General features: G+C 35.3%; 1 protein-coding gene and 1 pseudogene across 1 annotated transcript; both read right to left on the bottom strand.

Annotated features, from left to right (window-relative positions):
- Positions 1–306: 306 nt before the first annotated feature.
- On the bottom strand, positions 307–2068 carry LOC132162738 (adenylate kinase isoenzyme 6 homolog). The gene is made up of 3 exons (XM_059572965.1): positions 1851–2068; positions 542–676; positions 307–451 (listed from the first exon to the last, which is right to left on the bottom strand). Exons 1-3 carry the CDS (start codon positions 2066–2068, stop codon positions 307–309), a joined length of 498 nt encoding a protein of 165 aa, XP_059428948.1.
- Positions 2069–8428: 6360 nt separating this feature from the next.
- On the bottom strand, positions 8429–13900 carry LOC132164596 (exonuclease V, chloroplastic-like; annotated as a pseudogene).
- Positions 13901–15321: the final 1421 nt, after the last annotated feature.

Here is a 15321-nt window from a genome sequence, read left to right as displayed (position 1 = left end):
TACATACAGGTCCCCCTAACATTTTTTTTTTCCACCGGCCAGCTATCTCATGTACAAGAGAATGAACTATCCTGTAAGTTAATCTTCATGGAAAGAGGAGAAACCAACTCATTATTCACTACAATGAAATAAAAAACTCTAAAACATTTAGGATAGGAAAGAAAAATCCTTATACGTACAGAAACCTACTCAAGCAAGGACTAGCGCCCTTAAATACGACAATTACATGGTAAAGGAACACAAGACACAGAGGAGATGCTATGATTAGAAAGCAGGGTGCCAACTCCTCACCCATTCTGTTAAACTCTAAACATTTCTGGTAATGTCTTCAATGGTATCGCTCTTCAATGCCACCACGATGTCCTCTGGATAGCTTTCTTCTGCCTCCTGAAGCAGAACTTGAAAGATTTCACACTTAATATTGTTTGTAAGCTTCGACCCTGTGTAACCGCTGTCACATAAATGGTTTTTGAGGGTCAAGGGACCAAACAACACAAACACAAAGATCTAGTGACAAGGAAAAAAGTAAAGATGGCGCTACCTCCTACTCAAGCGATCATACAACACCGAGTTGTCAGTTTGAAGCAAAACAACTCGATCAAACCATCGCTTGGGAAAGAAATCACAACCATGGTAGTCCACTATGTTCCCTCCTCCTTCCATCAAATCCTCAACTCAAGCTTATAACAAACCTGCAAAATCAGCACTCTGTAATTGGACATCTCACCAATACAATGCACATATCATATACATTATGATTTTTTCCTTGAAATCACACACATAAAGGATTCAGCCAAACCTCAAACTCCACCCCTTATTTTTGGGGAAGATATGCACCATTTGGTCCAGAAGACCATTGGCTAATCATACATTATGAGTTGTCAATTACATATTCCTGTTTCATTCAAAGAACCCATGGAGACTCACATAACGATGTCCATTCTTCGTAACGATAATGGCTGGAGAGATTTTTACGCACTCCTTGCCAATTTATGGTTTTGAAGAATGGAAGTATTTTTTTATACTTTGTATCTTTGAACAGTAACTCTCGTTACTCGTTTAGTGATTAGTTATCATAATTTGCTTGTTCTCTTTTCTCCTTCTAGTAAGTTATTTTCTCATGTATACATTCTGCGTAGCTACGGCGCCTTACACTTTTATTGATATCTTCAATTACTTATAAAAAAATAAAATAAAATCCCTCCAACCAGTACAACAGCATAAACCATGCAGAAGGTAAATTCAAACATTTACGGAAGGATGACAAAAGCAAATATATTACTTCATTTCATTTAAATGAAATCCATGCTCTCTGTACTATTACAAAACAAGATATAGAATTTCTAGATGTTCCATTTGATTAAATCATCAAGCACATGAACATATACCTCCATCAAACGAACAGCAATGTCAGTGTAGTTCCAAAAATTTCACAAAGATTAGTTGTTTTTACCCACAACATATTAACCAAACAACCTTAACATACAAAACCCACCAATTTCTTGACTCACCAAGACATTCTGAATAAGGTGGTCGCAAAACTATGCTTCTTAAGTACCTCCAACTCGAACCCAACAATTCATTTTAATTTTATAATTCATTACAAATGAAACCCAAACCTATCTTATTAATGTATTTATTCCACGACCATTTCTTCAACTACAGTATCTAACCCCCAACATTGAAATTTCTTTTCTTTTTATTTTTTTCGATTCAATAAGAAAAATGAACTGCCATGCATGTATCTACATACTTATATGTATGTATGACAACATATGAACATAAAGAACAGAATTTAAGCGTAGCGAATACTGAAGAAGTATAATTGAATAGAAAGAGGGATGGGTTTGTGGGGAAGTACGAGGTCTACGTTGATGAGGTGGGACTCGAATTCGCTATCCCAGCCATCATGCAGGTTCTTCTCCCTCACCAAATCTCCGATGCATATGTGGCGGAGCTGGGTGGCCTCTACCAGAGCAGACGACGTCTTTGTCTTGCTCGTCCCGGGTGTTCCTATCACCAGTATGTTCGGCTGCCGTCTACCTCTTATGCTACCGTTTTGCGCCATGGAACCCTTCTTCTTCTTCTTCTTCTTCTTCTTCTCCTCCTCCTATGTCTGATGAGCATAACTTCAATGCGTTCTATACACAAATAAAGGGTTTTGTGACCACCATTCAGAAGCTGACACATCAGCTTAGAACAAGAAACCCGTATGTTAACAAAACTATAACATGAAAGTTACTGCCAAACCAGATATAGAAAAGAAAAAGAAGCGAAAGAATGAAATTGAGAGACTGTGAGAGTGAAATAGACTACTTCTTATTGAATCAACTTTGCCAATTCGAAATGGCTAATCTCCATACAATGTTCTTACACTTCTCAAAGATACCTCCTTGAACTTAACCAGCCTTATATAGGCTTAATAATTAAGGCTATTAGGCTTACAACTGTTTACAACTAACTATAACAGCTCTACAACTAAGTGTAACAACTTCCATCAACTAACTATAACACCTTTCATTATACACGTGCAACAATGCTTCTTAACAGAATTAACTGTCATGCTCATGCTCCCTTTCCTCCAGCTTCCCATCTCTTCTGTAGCAGTTTCTTGTGCAGCTCCCATGACAAAAACAAAGGATTTAACCTACCATATTTTATCCTTAAAAATAAAACCCTCCTAACACAATCACTATCAGCTGTTGCCGGCCAACTCCCGCTGCCTAGCTCGCCCATTTTTGTCGCCGCCCGCAGAACCATGCCGCCACCGGCCAATATCTCTCTCGCTCTCTCTCTCTCTCTGGTAGCTTCGAGTGGCGGGGTTGGCTTGGACGGAAGCAGGATTGGGCTTTTTGGCCTTGTGGGTTTTCTCAGAGTCTTCTCAGTCGCCATGCTAGATCTTCTCGACCAGCGCTGCCCTTCTTGGCCTTGTGGGTTTTCCTTCCCTCTCTCAGTCTTTCTCTCTCTCTCTCTTCAGTAGCTCTAAGTGGTGATGCTCAGAGATGCCGGGCATGGGTGGGCTGTGCTTGGTGGTTGTGGTGGGATCAGATCTACGGTGAGAGAGAGAGAGATCCGGCACGGCGGCTTGGTTTTTCTCAAAGTATGGGTGGCAGTGGAAGTTGGGGCTGTGTGGTGGCGTCGCAATCTAAGATGAGTGGCGCTTTGTTGAAAATTGGAAATAACACTCATTAAGAGATAACACAAAATAGGAAGAGGAATATTCAACTTTTTTCAACTTAATAAAATAATTTGCTTACATCGGTATTTATAGGATACAAATGACCCTTCTAACTTCTTCACAATAACTTCATTCATTTACATCTTATATAACTCCCATGTAACTCCTATGTAAAATAACTCTTGAAAAACTAGAAGACACAACATTTTTAGCTCACTTAGTAACATATGAGAATATGAAATGAAAAGACACTTAGTAACATATGAAAATATGAAATGAAAAGACTCAACTAAATGTTAAAATTAAGTTTATTATTCAACACCCCCTTTTAAACTTAATTTCTTTTAGCCTCCTTGAAATAACAAAGAATTCTTTTAGCTGCCTTGAAATGAGGTAGGTGACTCCATATAGCGACTAATAAGCCCAACTCCATAGAGAATATCCGGTCTTGTGCATGTCAAGTATCTCAAACTTCCAACTAAACTTTTGAAGATTGTTGGATCCACTCTTTCTCCTTCTTCATTCTTCTTTGCCTTGACCACCCATTTCACTCCAATGAGTTTTTGTTCTTTTGGAATATTCGCCAACTCCCATGTGTTCTTTCAATTGCTTTGATTTCCTCATCCATGGCATTTCTCAATTTTTCATCTTTTACCGCTTCTTCAAAACCTATTGGCTCACAATCCGCAAAATGACAAAATAGATTTAGATCATCATTTAAATTCTCTGTTACTTGAAAACTACTCATGTGTGGTGGCTTTTCACTAGAACTTTCACTTGAAGATGATGACGATGGTGTACTAAGACTTGTTGGAGATGGAGAAGGTGTAGTGGTCTCTTCGTTTCTTGACTCTTCTTCTCCAAGAAAAGAAAAGAAATCATATTTTTCTTTCTCTTGAATGCTCCAATCCCAAAAGTCTTCATCAAATTCCACATCTCTACTAATTACAACTTTGCTGGAATTTGGATCGTAAAACTTGTAGCCTTTAGAACTTGAGTCATAGCCAATGAAAATGTACCTTTTGCTTTTATCATTAAGCTTGGACCTCTCTTGATCTGGTACGTGTATATAGCCAATGCTTCCAAAAACTCGCAAATAAGAAACACTTGGCTTTCTTCCGCTCCATGCTTCTTATGGTGTTTTATTCTATAGGCTTTTTGTAGGACAACGATTTGATAGATATATGGCACAATCAACAGCTTTCGCCCAAAATTCTTTAGGCATTCTTTTTGTCTTCAACATGCTTCGAGCCATATTGAGAATTGTCCTATTCTTTCTTTCAACAACACCATTTTGTTGTGGTGATCTCAGAACCGTTAAAGGGCGATGAATTTCATTTTCTTCACAAAATTCTTTAAATTTATTAGATGTAAATTCGCCTCCTCTATCAGATCTCAAGGATTTAATACAATAGCCACTTTGTTTTTCCACAAAGGCTTTGAATTTTTTGCAAACCTCAAACACTTGAGATTTTTTCTTTAAAAAATAGACCCAAGTCCTTCGACTAAAATCATCAATGAAAAGAAGGAAGTAACGATTTTTACCGAATGAAAATGGCTTAATTGGACCACAAACATCCGCATGAACAAGTTGAAGCGGCTCATTTGCTCTTGTAGTAGATTCTTTCGGAAAGCTTTTCCAGAACTGTTTGCCGACAAGACATCCTTCACAAAGTACTTGATCCGGTTGATTGATAAAAGGCAAGCCATTTACCATCCTCTTTTGTGCCAACAATTTTAATCCGCCAAAATTTACATGCCCAAATCTCAAATGCCAAAGCTAAGATGAATCTTTCAAGCAAGTCTTGAGATATTTAGCCACATCCGTTTGAAGATTTAATAAAAACATTCTATTGCTTGTCATGGGAACTTTGGCTATCAAATTCTTCTTGTCATCTCTTAGTAAAAGACTACGATTTTTCATATGAATTTCATAGTCTTTTTCCAAGAGTTGTCCCAAGCTCAAAATATTACTTTTCATACGTGGAACAAAATAAACATTTGTAATAAATTGTTGTCCTCCATTTTTCAAGCGAATTGAAATTGTACCTTTCCCTTTTATTGGAACTCTTGACAAGTTTTCAAAAGTAACATTCCTGCTCGCCAATTCATCAAGCTAGACAAACTTGCTTTCTTCTCCACATATACGGTTGCTTGCCGCGTTGTCAAGATACCATGAGTTCTTCTCTCCTCTTTCTTCTCCTTTATAAGCAAGCAACAAAGTGGGCTCCGCTTCCTCACTTTCAACATAATTGGCTTCCTCTTCAACATTGTTAGTATCACTTCTACACTCCCAAGCATAATGACCATATTTTTGGCAATTATAACATTTAACTTGAGATTTATCATACCTTCTTCCATATTGCTTCCAATTATTTTCTCATCCTTGTCCTCTTGATGCTTGACCTCTTTCTTCGTAATTGTTCCAATTAAGTGGGCTTCTTCCTCTTCCTCTACCACGGCCACGATCGCGTCCTTGTCCTTGTCCTCTTTGACTCATTTCTTGCTCTTCTTCCTTCTCTTTGAAAAAGAGTTTTGTAGCTAGAACTTGCTCCAATGGCTCTTCCTTCTTCTTGTTGAGCCTTTCTTCATGGGCTTCAAGAGATCCCATAAGTTGATCAATACTCATGGTTTCTAAATCTTTTGACTCTTCAATAGCTTGCTACAACAATTAGTCAAATTTTTGTTGCAAGGAACGGAGGATCTTCTCAATAACTCGAACATCTTCCAATTTTTCTGTATATCTCTTCATTTGGTTTACTATGGCCAACACCCTTGAAAAACAATCAGCAATCGACTCGGATTCTTTCATTTGCAAAACTTCAAATTCGCCACTTAATGTTTGAAGGCGAACTTTCTTCACTTTATCAACTCTTTGATAGGAGTTTAGAAGAATCTCCCACGCTTGCTTGGAGGTTGTTGCATTCGCCACCTTCTCGAACATAGCTTCATCCAAACATTGATGAATAAGAGTGAGAGCTTGTTGATCCTTCTTTCGAAGTCTTTGAAAAGACTCTCTTTGATTAGGACTCAAAGAAGCTTCATCACTAGGCTCATCGTAGCCTTTTCTACAATCTCCCAAGCATCTTGCGATCCAAGCAATGCCTTCATGCGAATGCACCAATTATCAAAATTGTCTTTGGAAAGGTGAGGGAATTGAAATGTGAAGGTTGAATTGGCCATTTCTCTAGGATCAAGAAACTGTGGCTCTGATACCACTTTGTTGAAAATTGGAAATAACACTCACTAAGAGATAACACAAAATAGGAAGAGGAATATTCAACTTTTTTCATCTTAATAAAATTACTTGCTTACATGGGTATTTATAGGATATAAATGACCCTTCTAACTTCTTCATAATAACTTCATTCATTTACATCTCATATAACTCCGATGTAACTCCTATGTAAAATAACTTTTGAAAAACTAAAGACACAACCTCTTCAACTTACTTAGTAACATATGATCAGAATATAAAATGAAAAGACACTTAGTAACATATGAAAATATGAAATGAAAAGACTCAACTAAATGTTAAAATTAAGTTTATTATTCAACATGCGGTGGGTTCCGGTGGGGGCAGCCAGGCAGGTGATGCAATCTGAAGGTGCTGTCTATGTCCTCATGCGGGTGAGAGGTTTGATTATTAGGAGGAAATAATCTGGTGTGTTGCATAAATGTTCTTACTTTGTTCCAAGCAGATTTGGCCATTTTTCAGTGGTGGACACAAAGAGGGGGTTTTATGCAATGACTGCATAGAAGAATGTCTGATTTCCAACTTACCAGGGTTTTAAGGTTTGGGGAATTGAAGAGCACTGGTCGTCTACAGTGAGCTATGCTGAACCCAGTCTCCGGTCCAATGGATTATTGCCTTGTCAGCTTAAAAAAAGTAATCGAACCCACTCTCTTTGTCTGATATTTTTTCTTTAAAAAAAAAAAAGAAATGTTACAATTTAAATAGGTTAACAATATTAACTGTTTGATTTAAAAATATAATTACACATCACGAGTTTTTTTTTTTAAAAAAAAAAATTTTGTGAGTCCTACATTCTTCTTCATACAAAATGCCTTAAGACCATTCATATCTGGCATAGCAAATGTTTAGCTAAATGATTATATTTTTCTATTTTATATCTATTCATTTTTTAAAAAACATTTACTTTCGACTCAGCATTTTAGTTATCAATTTTTACTTTTTTATTGTAATTATTATTTATTTATCTACTTTCTTTATTCTCAAAGGGAGAGAGAAATATTAGAGTTTTATTATTATTATTATTAGCTATGGATTGTTGAATTACAATGCCCAGGAAATTTGTTAAGTACTATAGCGGCTCAATAAACTTTTAGCTACTTTGACTAGCCATACGTAGAGTCCTTTTGGCTATTTTTGTTGAGCCAAATGTGAGTGCTTACATAGTCAAAACATTATTTTGAGAAGCCATGAAGTAGTTTTACAAACTTGCTCCCTTTATTTTATAAGGAGGTGAAGGGTGAGGTCACGGTTCAAGTTTTATGGGGTGTGTAACTTACTAAAAATATTGACAAAATATACATACATTCTCAAACTATAAAAGATGTCACCCAGGAGCCATTTGAGACCCTAAAGGCCCAATTTCTTGGCAAAGGCGGAACTAGAACTTTTAGCCCAGCCAACCAAAACCAAAAGGATCCTCTCAATTTCCTTGAACCGGTTAGGCAAAATGGACTTTTCAATTGAAAAGTCCATTTTTCCTCCTAAATTGTACTAACCCGATCCTCTCCATTTCAAAGGAAATGGAGAGGACTCCATTCCCCAAGCCAATGGGTGGTTCCGCCCTTGTTCCTTGAATTGATTAATCATCGACCTTGAGGACAAGGTTGTCTTTAAAAGTATGAGATGTTAGGAACCCTTCAATTATTATTATTATTATTAAATAATAAGTCATTTCCTTACTATATGGTAGGATTCCTCTTCCTACCAGGATTATGATTACTCATTCATCTTCGTACTTTATTTTATTTTTATTTTTTGAAAGGAAAAACATTCTATAGTCATTCATTCATCTTCGTACTAGGATTACACTTATTTTCTATTCTATAAAAGTAATGTAATTTCCTTGAGGCTAATCATCAAATAACAATTTTTATAAGCAATATGCAGAGGCTAGACCCCTTGAGCTTGAAGTCCTCGTATCTTGCAATTAGCTATATAATTGTAAGAGAAATGTAATAATCTTTAAAAAAAAAAAAAAAAATACAATTTGCTAATAAATTTTACAACAATAAATCATCTTTATCCCTCATTCCTGTATAATGAATATAAAATGGTAAGAGATACATTTGGTGCACAAATAAAAGATATAGATATAATACACTATTGACTATTGTACCATATCCCAGAAAAAAGGACCAATGGCATATGGCTCTGGTCAGCGTAGACCAACAGCATAGGAGCTCAGTGCTTTCTCCTATCTCGGTGTACTATTTGGATTGGCTTCTGTAGAGCTTGCAGGCTTGGGTTGAGAGGGACAGAACTTAGCAAATTGACAAAACCTGCATTTCCAACGCTCTGGTGTGCAATGCCCTTCCGCCCTCCCACCCAAAACTCAAGACAACGATGAATTTCACTCTTGACCCAATCATAATCATATGGACAATGATCTTCACCAAGCACTCTGTTATCCTTTTGGAATTCATATCTGCTCCAAGTTTACCAAATCAATGTTAGAATATATGATATCTTTGTTTCTTTCTAATAAAATCATTTTGATTTATCTTTACCTACCCTAATTCTCCTATAAATAAGAATATAGTGTAGCTCTATTGTGTTCTTCCTCCAACACCCAAAAATTATTTGTCTCCATTTTGTTTTCTTCTGCTATTTTCTTTATTTTCCATTTCATTATGAAATTCTTCAATGAAGAAACATTCGTTGAGATTATACAATTAAATCCTTAGTATGGTTAGTGAGTTTTGCTAGTGTGGATCATCATGGTTCGTCTAATCACAAACAATATGGCAATAATTGCAGCCATAGTTTCAAAAGTGTCATTGCCACTTCAGTCATGATGGAAATGTGGAAATCTTGAAGAGTTTCTCTTTTTCTAAAACCATTTAATGGAAAACTAACCAGACAGACTAGATTACATGAGAATCATAACTCATTCAGGTTCATGAAAAATTTGAAATTAAATCAGGACCGTTAAAAAAATTACAAAAAATTTTTGTAGTTTTTTTAAGGCACGTAAGCCAAATTTGATGGTCAAAAGTATCATATTGGATTAACTCCGATCGCTCATATCGTCCCATCAAAATCTTTTAAAGTGTATTTCCAAGTCCAACTAATATATATGCATAGGTAGTTTCATGAGCTAAATCATCCTTCATTTTTAAGCTTTTATCAAAAGTGTGTTTTGGCTAGTTATGAATTTTTTGAACTCTTAAAAGCGCTTTTAATTTATTTACCAAATTGGTACTTTTTCTTCAAACGGATTTTTTAGGTGTTAAAAGCAGCACTTTTATGCCCCTCAAACGCAGACCTAAACAGACCCTTAATGTGGCCGTGAAAATCACTATTAGATGCTACATGTACTTTGCAAGTGAGCATTTGTACCTAAACATTTAAGAGTACTATGTATAACACTCTTCTATAAAGAAATCTCCGACATTTGTTGTGTACTTATATTACCTCAATAACAGCTGGTCATGGGCAGGGGGCAGCATGCTGCATGTTTGTCTAAAATGTCTCACCACTTCATCAAGGGTCTGCACAGCCAAAGCAAAAAAAGAACAAACAATGAATGCATGACTTGGTGCAGTAATTATCCAAAACCCTTTACCTTTGACTCTTGTATTGCTCACCAATTTTCTGTTGTGTATAGATTCATCCCATTTTCTTGGTATATATATATATATATATATATATATATATATATTAAAATAAGGATAATGCTAGACAGCCCAATATTTTTTCCCAAATTCTCTGATCCATTCAATATATAAATAGATTTATATTGTTTTTTTTTTTTTTTTTCTTAAATGAATGTGGCATTCAGATCATTTGGGAAAAAGAATTTGAGAAAAAGTGTTAGGATGCCTTACAGGCCTCTATAAAGTAAAGGGGTAAACTTACCCCCCAAATTTTAAAATTTTTCAATTTAAACACTTGAACTTTCAATTACAGTCAATTTGAACCTCTCCATCAGATTTTAAACGTTAAAAGTGAGACAATGACGTTTATACCCCTGACTTTTTTTATAAAATTTCAAATTTACCCTTAATTTCAAATTAAATTTTTTAAAAAAAGTATATTATAAAAAAAAAAAAAAAAAAACGCACGACCCACAGGCCACCTTGTGACCTTTTTTTTTTCAATTTGTTTTTAATAAAAAGAAAATTCAAGGGTAATTTTGTCTTTTTAAGAGTTTTAACAACAAAAATTGATGGAAAAGTTCAAATTGATTGTAATTAAAAGTTCGAGGGTCCAAATTGAAAGGTTTTAAAGTTTTAAAGAAGGTTTCTCAAATAGGGTGGTAATTCAGAGGCATAAAGTGAAATTACTAATAAAGTAAATGATCAATCAATAACAATAAACCAAATAAAGGGAAACCCTACTTTCTAGACTGGGGTAACTAGAAATTGAAGACAGAGAGGATCTATACCTTTCCAGGAAACCCTGACTTTGTATTGTTCTTCCAGATTTCTTCGGACAAGATATAATAACGATTCAAGGAAAAGAAATTGAAAAACTGTGTAGAGGGGAACTTATCAGCTACTAAATTGTCCCACAAATACTTGTAGCACATCAATTGAAGCCTGCCAATAGAAAAATGTTCATGTAATGATTTTGTTGATGCATTAGCTAACAGTTGCTCATCTCAATCACTTTGAAAGGGGAAAGCCACTGTAATTTGCATACCTTCCATTTCTTTGCTGTGGTTCAGCAGGAGGTGTTTCACTCCAACGAGTCTTTGTCTCTACTAAGATTGCACTTCTATCAGCTTCATTTAAAAGCATCCGAACCTCATCAATCATTCCCACCATCCATACACCTTCCACAAAGCCTATCCTGATGTATAGTCCATTGGCAAGGGAAAGAGAGGTAATAAAGAAAAATGTACAAAAAAGAAAACACTATAAGCTTTGCCAAAGGCAAGAATATATTTGATTTTATAGTAACTTCACTTTACACCCTGAATTACCACGCGATTTGACAAGCCCCCCGGAACTTCAAAACCTCTCAATTTGAACCCATGAGCTTTCAATTGTAGTCAATTTGAACCTCTCCGTCAGATTTTAAACATTAAAAGTGAGATAATGATGTTTATACCCCTGACTTTTTTATAAAATTCCAAATTTACCCTTAATTTCAAGTAATTTTTTTTTTTTTTTAAAAAAAAAAAAAATCACAAGGTGGCCCCTAAACCCTAAACAAAAAAAAATCACAAGGTGGCACCCACGTTGGGCCACCTTGTGACCCTTTTTTTTCAATTTTTTTTTTCCTATTTTTTTTTAATAAAAAGAAAATTGAAGGGTAATTTTGTCTTTTTAGGAGTTTTAATGAAAAGAATTGACGGAGGGGGTAAATTGACTGCAATTAAAAGTTCAAGGGTTCAAATTGAGATATTTTGAAGTTCGGAAGGGGGGCTTGTCAAATCGCGTAGTAATTCAGGAGTTTAAAGTGAAGTTACCCATATAAATTTTTATAGATGTATAAAGGTCGTTCCACCCATTTGCCGTCGGATTTAACCCCAAAACCTAACGGGAATGGTAACATTGCAAACTTTTTAAAAAGTTTAATATACTAAATTGGGATATTTTAAACTTTAGAGGGGTTGATTGCAAAAACAATAAAGCTCGGGATTAACTATTTCAACGTTTGTTTACTTACCGGTTTTACATATCAAAGCACTAATTGATTAGGACTATTCTAATGACACTTTCAAAACAACTTCTCTTACATTAAAACTTTAATCTACTTTTATGACTTGTAAATGAATTGGTACATAGTAAAATGTAAGCTAATGCCTAAACCACGAGGAGCTAGAAATGGAATTAGGAGACAGCCGCAAAAGATTGAACTTACAATGGCAGCTCGCGAGTTAATCCTTCAAATAATAATTGATTTGCTTGAATTATGAAATTCATAAGCCTCACAGCCCATACGTCCTCAGCTGATCTGACTTGAAGTTCCACTTTTTTCACAACCTGCCCAGAAACAGATCGAAACAGGATCAGGATCAGTTTGCTGACCAAAATGGGAAATATTGAGCTTTTGTATGTTGTATTTGGTTGAATATTACAGCAATTTTTTTTTCCAGGGAAAATAAAGTAAGAAAATGTGAAATATTGAGCTTAAATGCATACCTCTTCTTCAAGTATTGCATGGCGAGCTCTGCCTCTTCTCATAGCATCAGTCTTTTGCTTTTGAAACAGAAGAGCAAACTCCTTTTGTTTCTCGCACCATTCCTATTGTAAGCATGAAATGAGAATGAATGTGAGAAAACTAAATCGCTTGATGTTTTCAAATTCGACGAGTTGAACGGACTAAATCGCTTGAAAATGAAATTCACATTAGAGAATTTCCTATAACAAAATGCAACATATTAAGCTTGACATTAACTTTGTACCTGGATCCGAATCATTTCCAATCCATTTTGGACCGAAAAGTATTCAGTTCATGGTTAGGATTTTTAAGAAAAAATTTTAGAGTTACAAATGGGATATCTGTCTCACTAATAAAAAAAATAAAAAATAAATTAATAAAAAAAAAATGGTGACTGCTCACCCCATTTTAGCCAATAGGGGGTGGCCGGACCACTCCCGTTGGCCCTTGGAGGTGCATACAACCCAAGACTATCACCATTAATGGCAACTTAATTATGATAATTTCATAGTGCTCAGCTTTTTTCTTTTTCTTTTTGGGCACATAACAAGTAACCTCTCCAGCAAGAAACTAGAGAGAGCACGGTGTCAGTGAACATGAATTTCACACTATAGCAAAGAAAAAGCAACCATTTGAAAGCAATATTAATTTTGGGCCTTCTCCAAGTTATCTTATGCTAACATTTTACCAAAAACAGTCACAACGTTGAGATTGTTATGGCTCTTAATCAGCGTTAACAAGCAAAGTCATAAATTAATACATATTCATCAGTCTCGATCTCTGAGTCTATGTAGTGTTCATCACCATTTCTGAAAACTTCAAACCACATTCAAACATGGAAATCTTCAACTAAATCACACCCATTTGCCAAAACCCAAAAAGAAAGCAAAAAAAAAAAAAAAAAATCGTACCGTGGAGGTAACATCACTGACATATAATCCAGTCTTGCTCCGAAATCGATGAAAAAGCGACTCTGTCACTCTACTCTTCTTCTGGGCACTCCTAAGACAGCCTAGATCTTCTATGTCGGATTCCGCACAAAACGACAACCTCCTCTTGGCCTTGGAAGGGAGGGAAATGATTGAATGGGTAGACCTCGCTTTTCTCTGGAACTGAGAGGGTGAACGAGTTGCCGGAGTAGTCGCAGAGGAAGAGGGAGTGGCCGTGGCGGCCGCTAAGGCAGCTTCATTGGAAGCCATTACTTCCTCGCTCACGAACTCCGTTTGAATGTCGACACCACAACTGTTGAGGGATAACTTGGAGAATGACTTGCGGAGAGTTGACTCGTTCATTTTCGGGTAATCAGGTAAGACTCGCGCATGGAGAAATGACCGTTACAATTTACAGTCGCCTCGCCAAACCCCAACCTTAAGGAACGAACCATTGCTGAATCTTTTGTTTGGAATCTTTTTAACATTTAGCTTTTGATCCAAGCTTTCTGACCTGTAGACCGTTGCAGCGTGGGTTGTCTTGTGATACGATTGCATTCAATTTAAAATAAAAAAAAATAAAAAATTGTAAATTTAAAAATTATTATTTATATTAAACAACTTAAAAAATAAAATAAATATGTGATGTTACTTAAATACGAGTTAAAAAGAATTATTTTTTTCAAAAAATTAAAAAGACGGGTTTTAGCTCAAAACTCTTTTATAACATAAAGTGCAAAGAAACGAATGAAAATATACTCGGTTCTTATTAATAATTTATCACATTTTTAATAGATAGTATTATTCAAATGTTACATAATTTTAAAAAATTGACCTACTTTTAAGTAGGATGTATAAAAGTCATAGTTAAGATAATTTGTCTATAGGTTTGAAACGGTCATTTCTACAAAAGTCATAGATAAGATAATTTGTCTATAAAAATCTAATCTATTCTACTAGAGTCTTACTATGCGGCTGCCAAAAGACAGCCTAGCGTAGGATATATATTAAAAAAAATAAAAAACAAATTTTGTCAACTTTTTTTTATTTTTTTGTTAGTTAAATTTTTATGAGTTAATATTTAATTTTTAATGTCTTAAAACTTGTTTTTAGATTCAAAACTAAAATTTAGGGGTAGAAGATTAATCCTTTAGGGATTGTATCATCTGGGATTCAATCATCCTAAATTTAGTGCTAATACCTCAAATTTAATGCTAATACTTTAAATTTGGATTTTCCTTTAATATCTTTCTTCAAAAAAAAAAAAAATTAGCCACGTCAAATTTGGCATACGTTGGGATGATCCCCATGCTGCCGAAAATTTCTACTCATTCTACTAATGTTACTTTTGTAGATTCCTGCTACTTTAGGAACAACACGGTTCCTTCCGAACCTGCTTTAGTCCTAACATGCCATCTTTTTTTTTTTCTTTTTTTTTTTAATAGAAATCTGTAACTTTCATTGATGAAATATCAAGAGCATAAAGCTTTTACAACACAAACTGAAAATTCATAAGCAAATGGTATGAGGTTACAAAATCATATAAATGACTCTATATACAATTAGAGTTAAGGGACATGTGTTTCGTGCAAACTAAATCTATGACATGGGTATCTCAAATACAAAAACCAAAATTCAAAGCAACAAAAAAACTAAAAATTCGGCCGTGAGAGATAAACCCCCACACCAAGCTACTCCTCCTCAACCTAAATGTCAGGAGACAATTCCATCATCAACCCACAGGTCAGGATAAAAAAGAATAAAAACTCAAAAAACAAAAAAATTCCCACAAGAAGTAGCAGCGTAGGAGCACCGCAACGTAGACATCTCTAGGAAGACATGCCTTG

The sequence above is a fragment of the Corylus avellana genome, chromosome ca10 (assembly GCF_901000735.1).
Source record: "Corylus avellana chromosome ca10, CavTom2PMs-1.0".
NCBI classification, from domain to species: Eukaryota; Viridiplantae; Streptophyta; class Magnoliopsida; order Fagales; family Betulaceae; genus Corylus; species Corylus avellana.
This window is presented reverse-complemented; position numbering and strand designations above follow the sequence as displayed.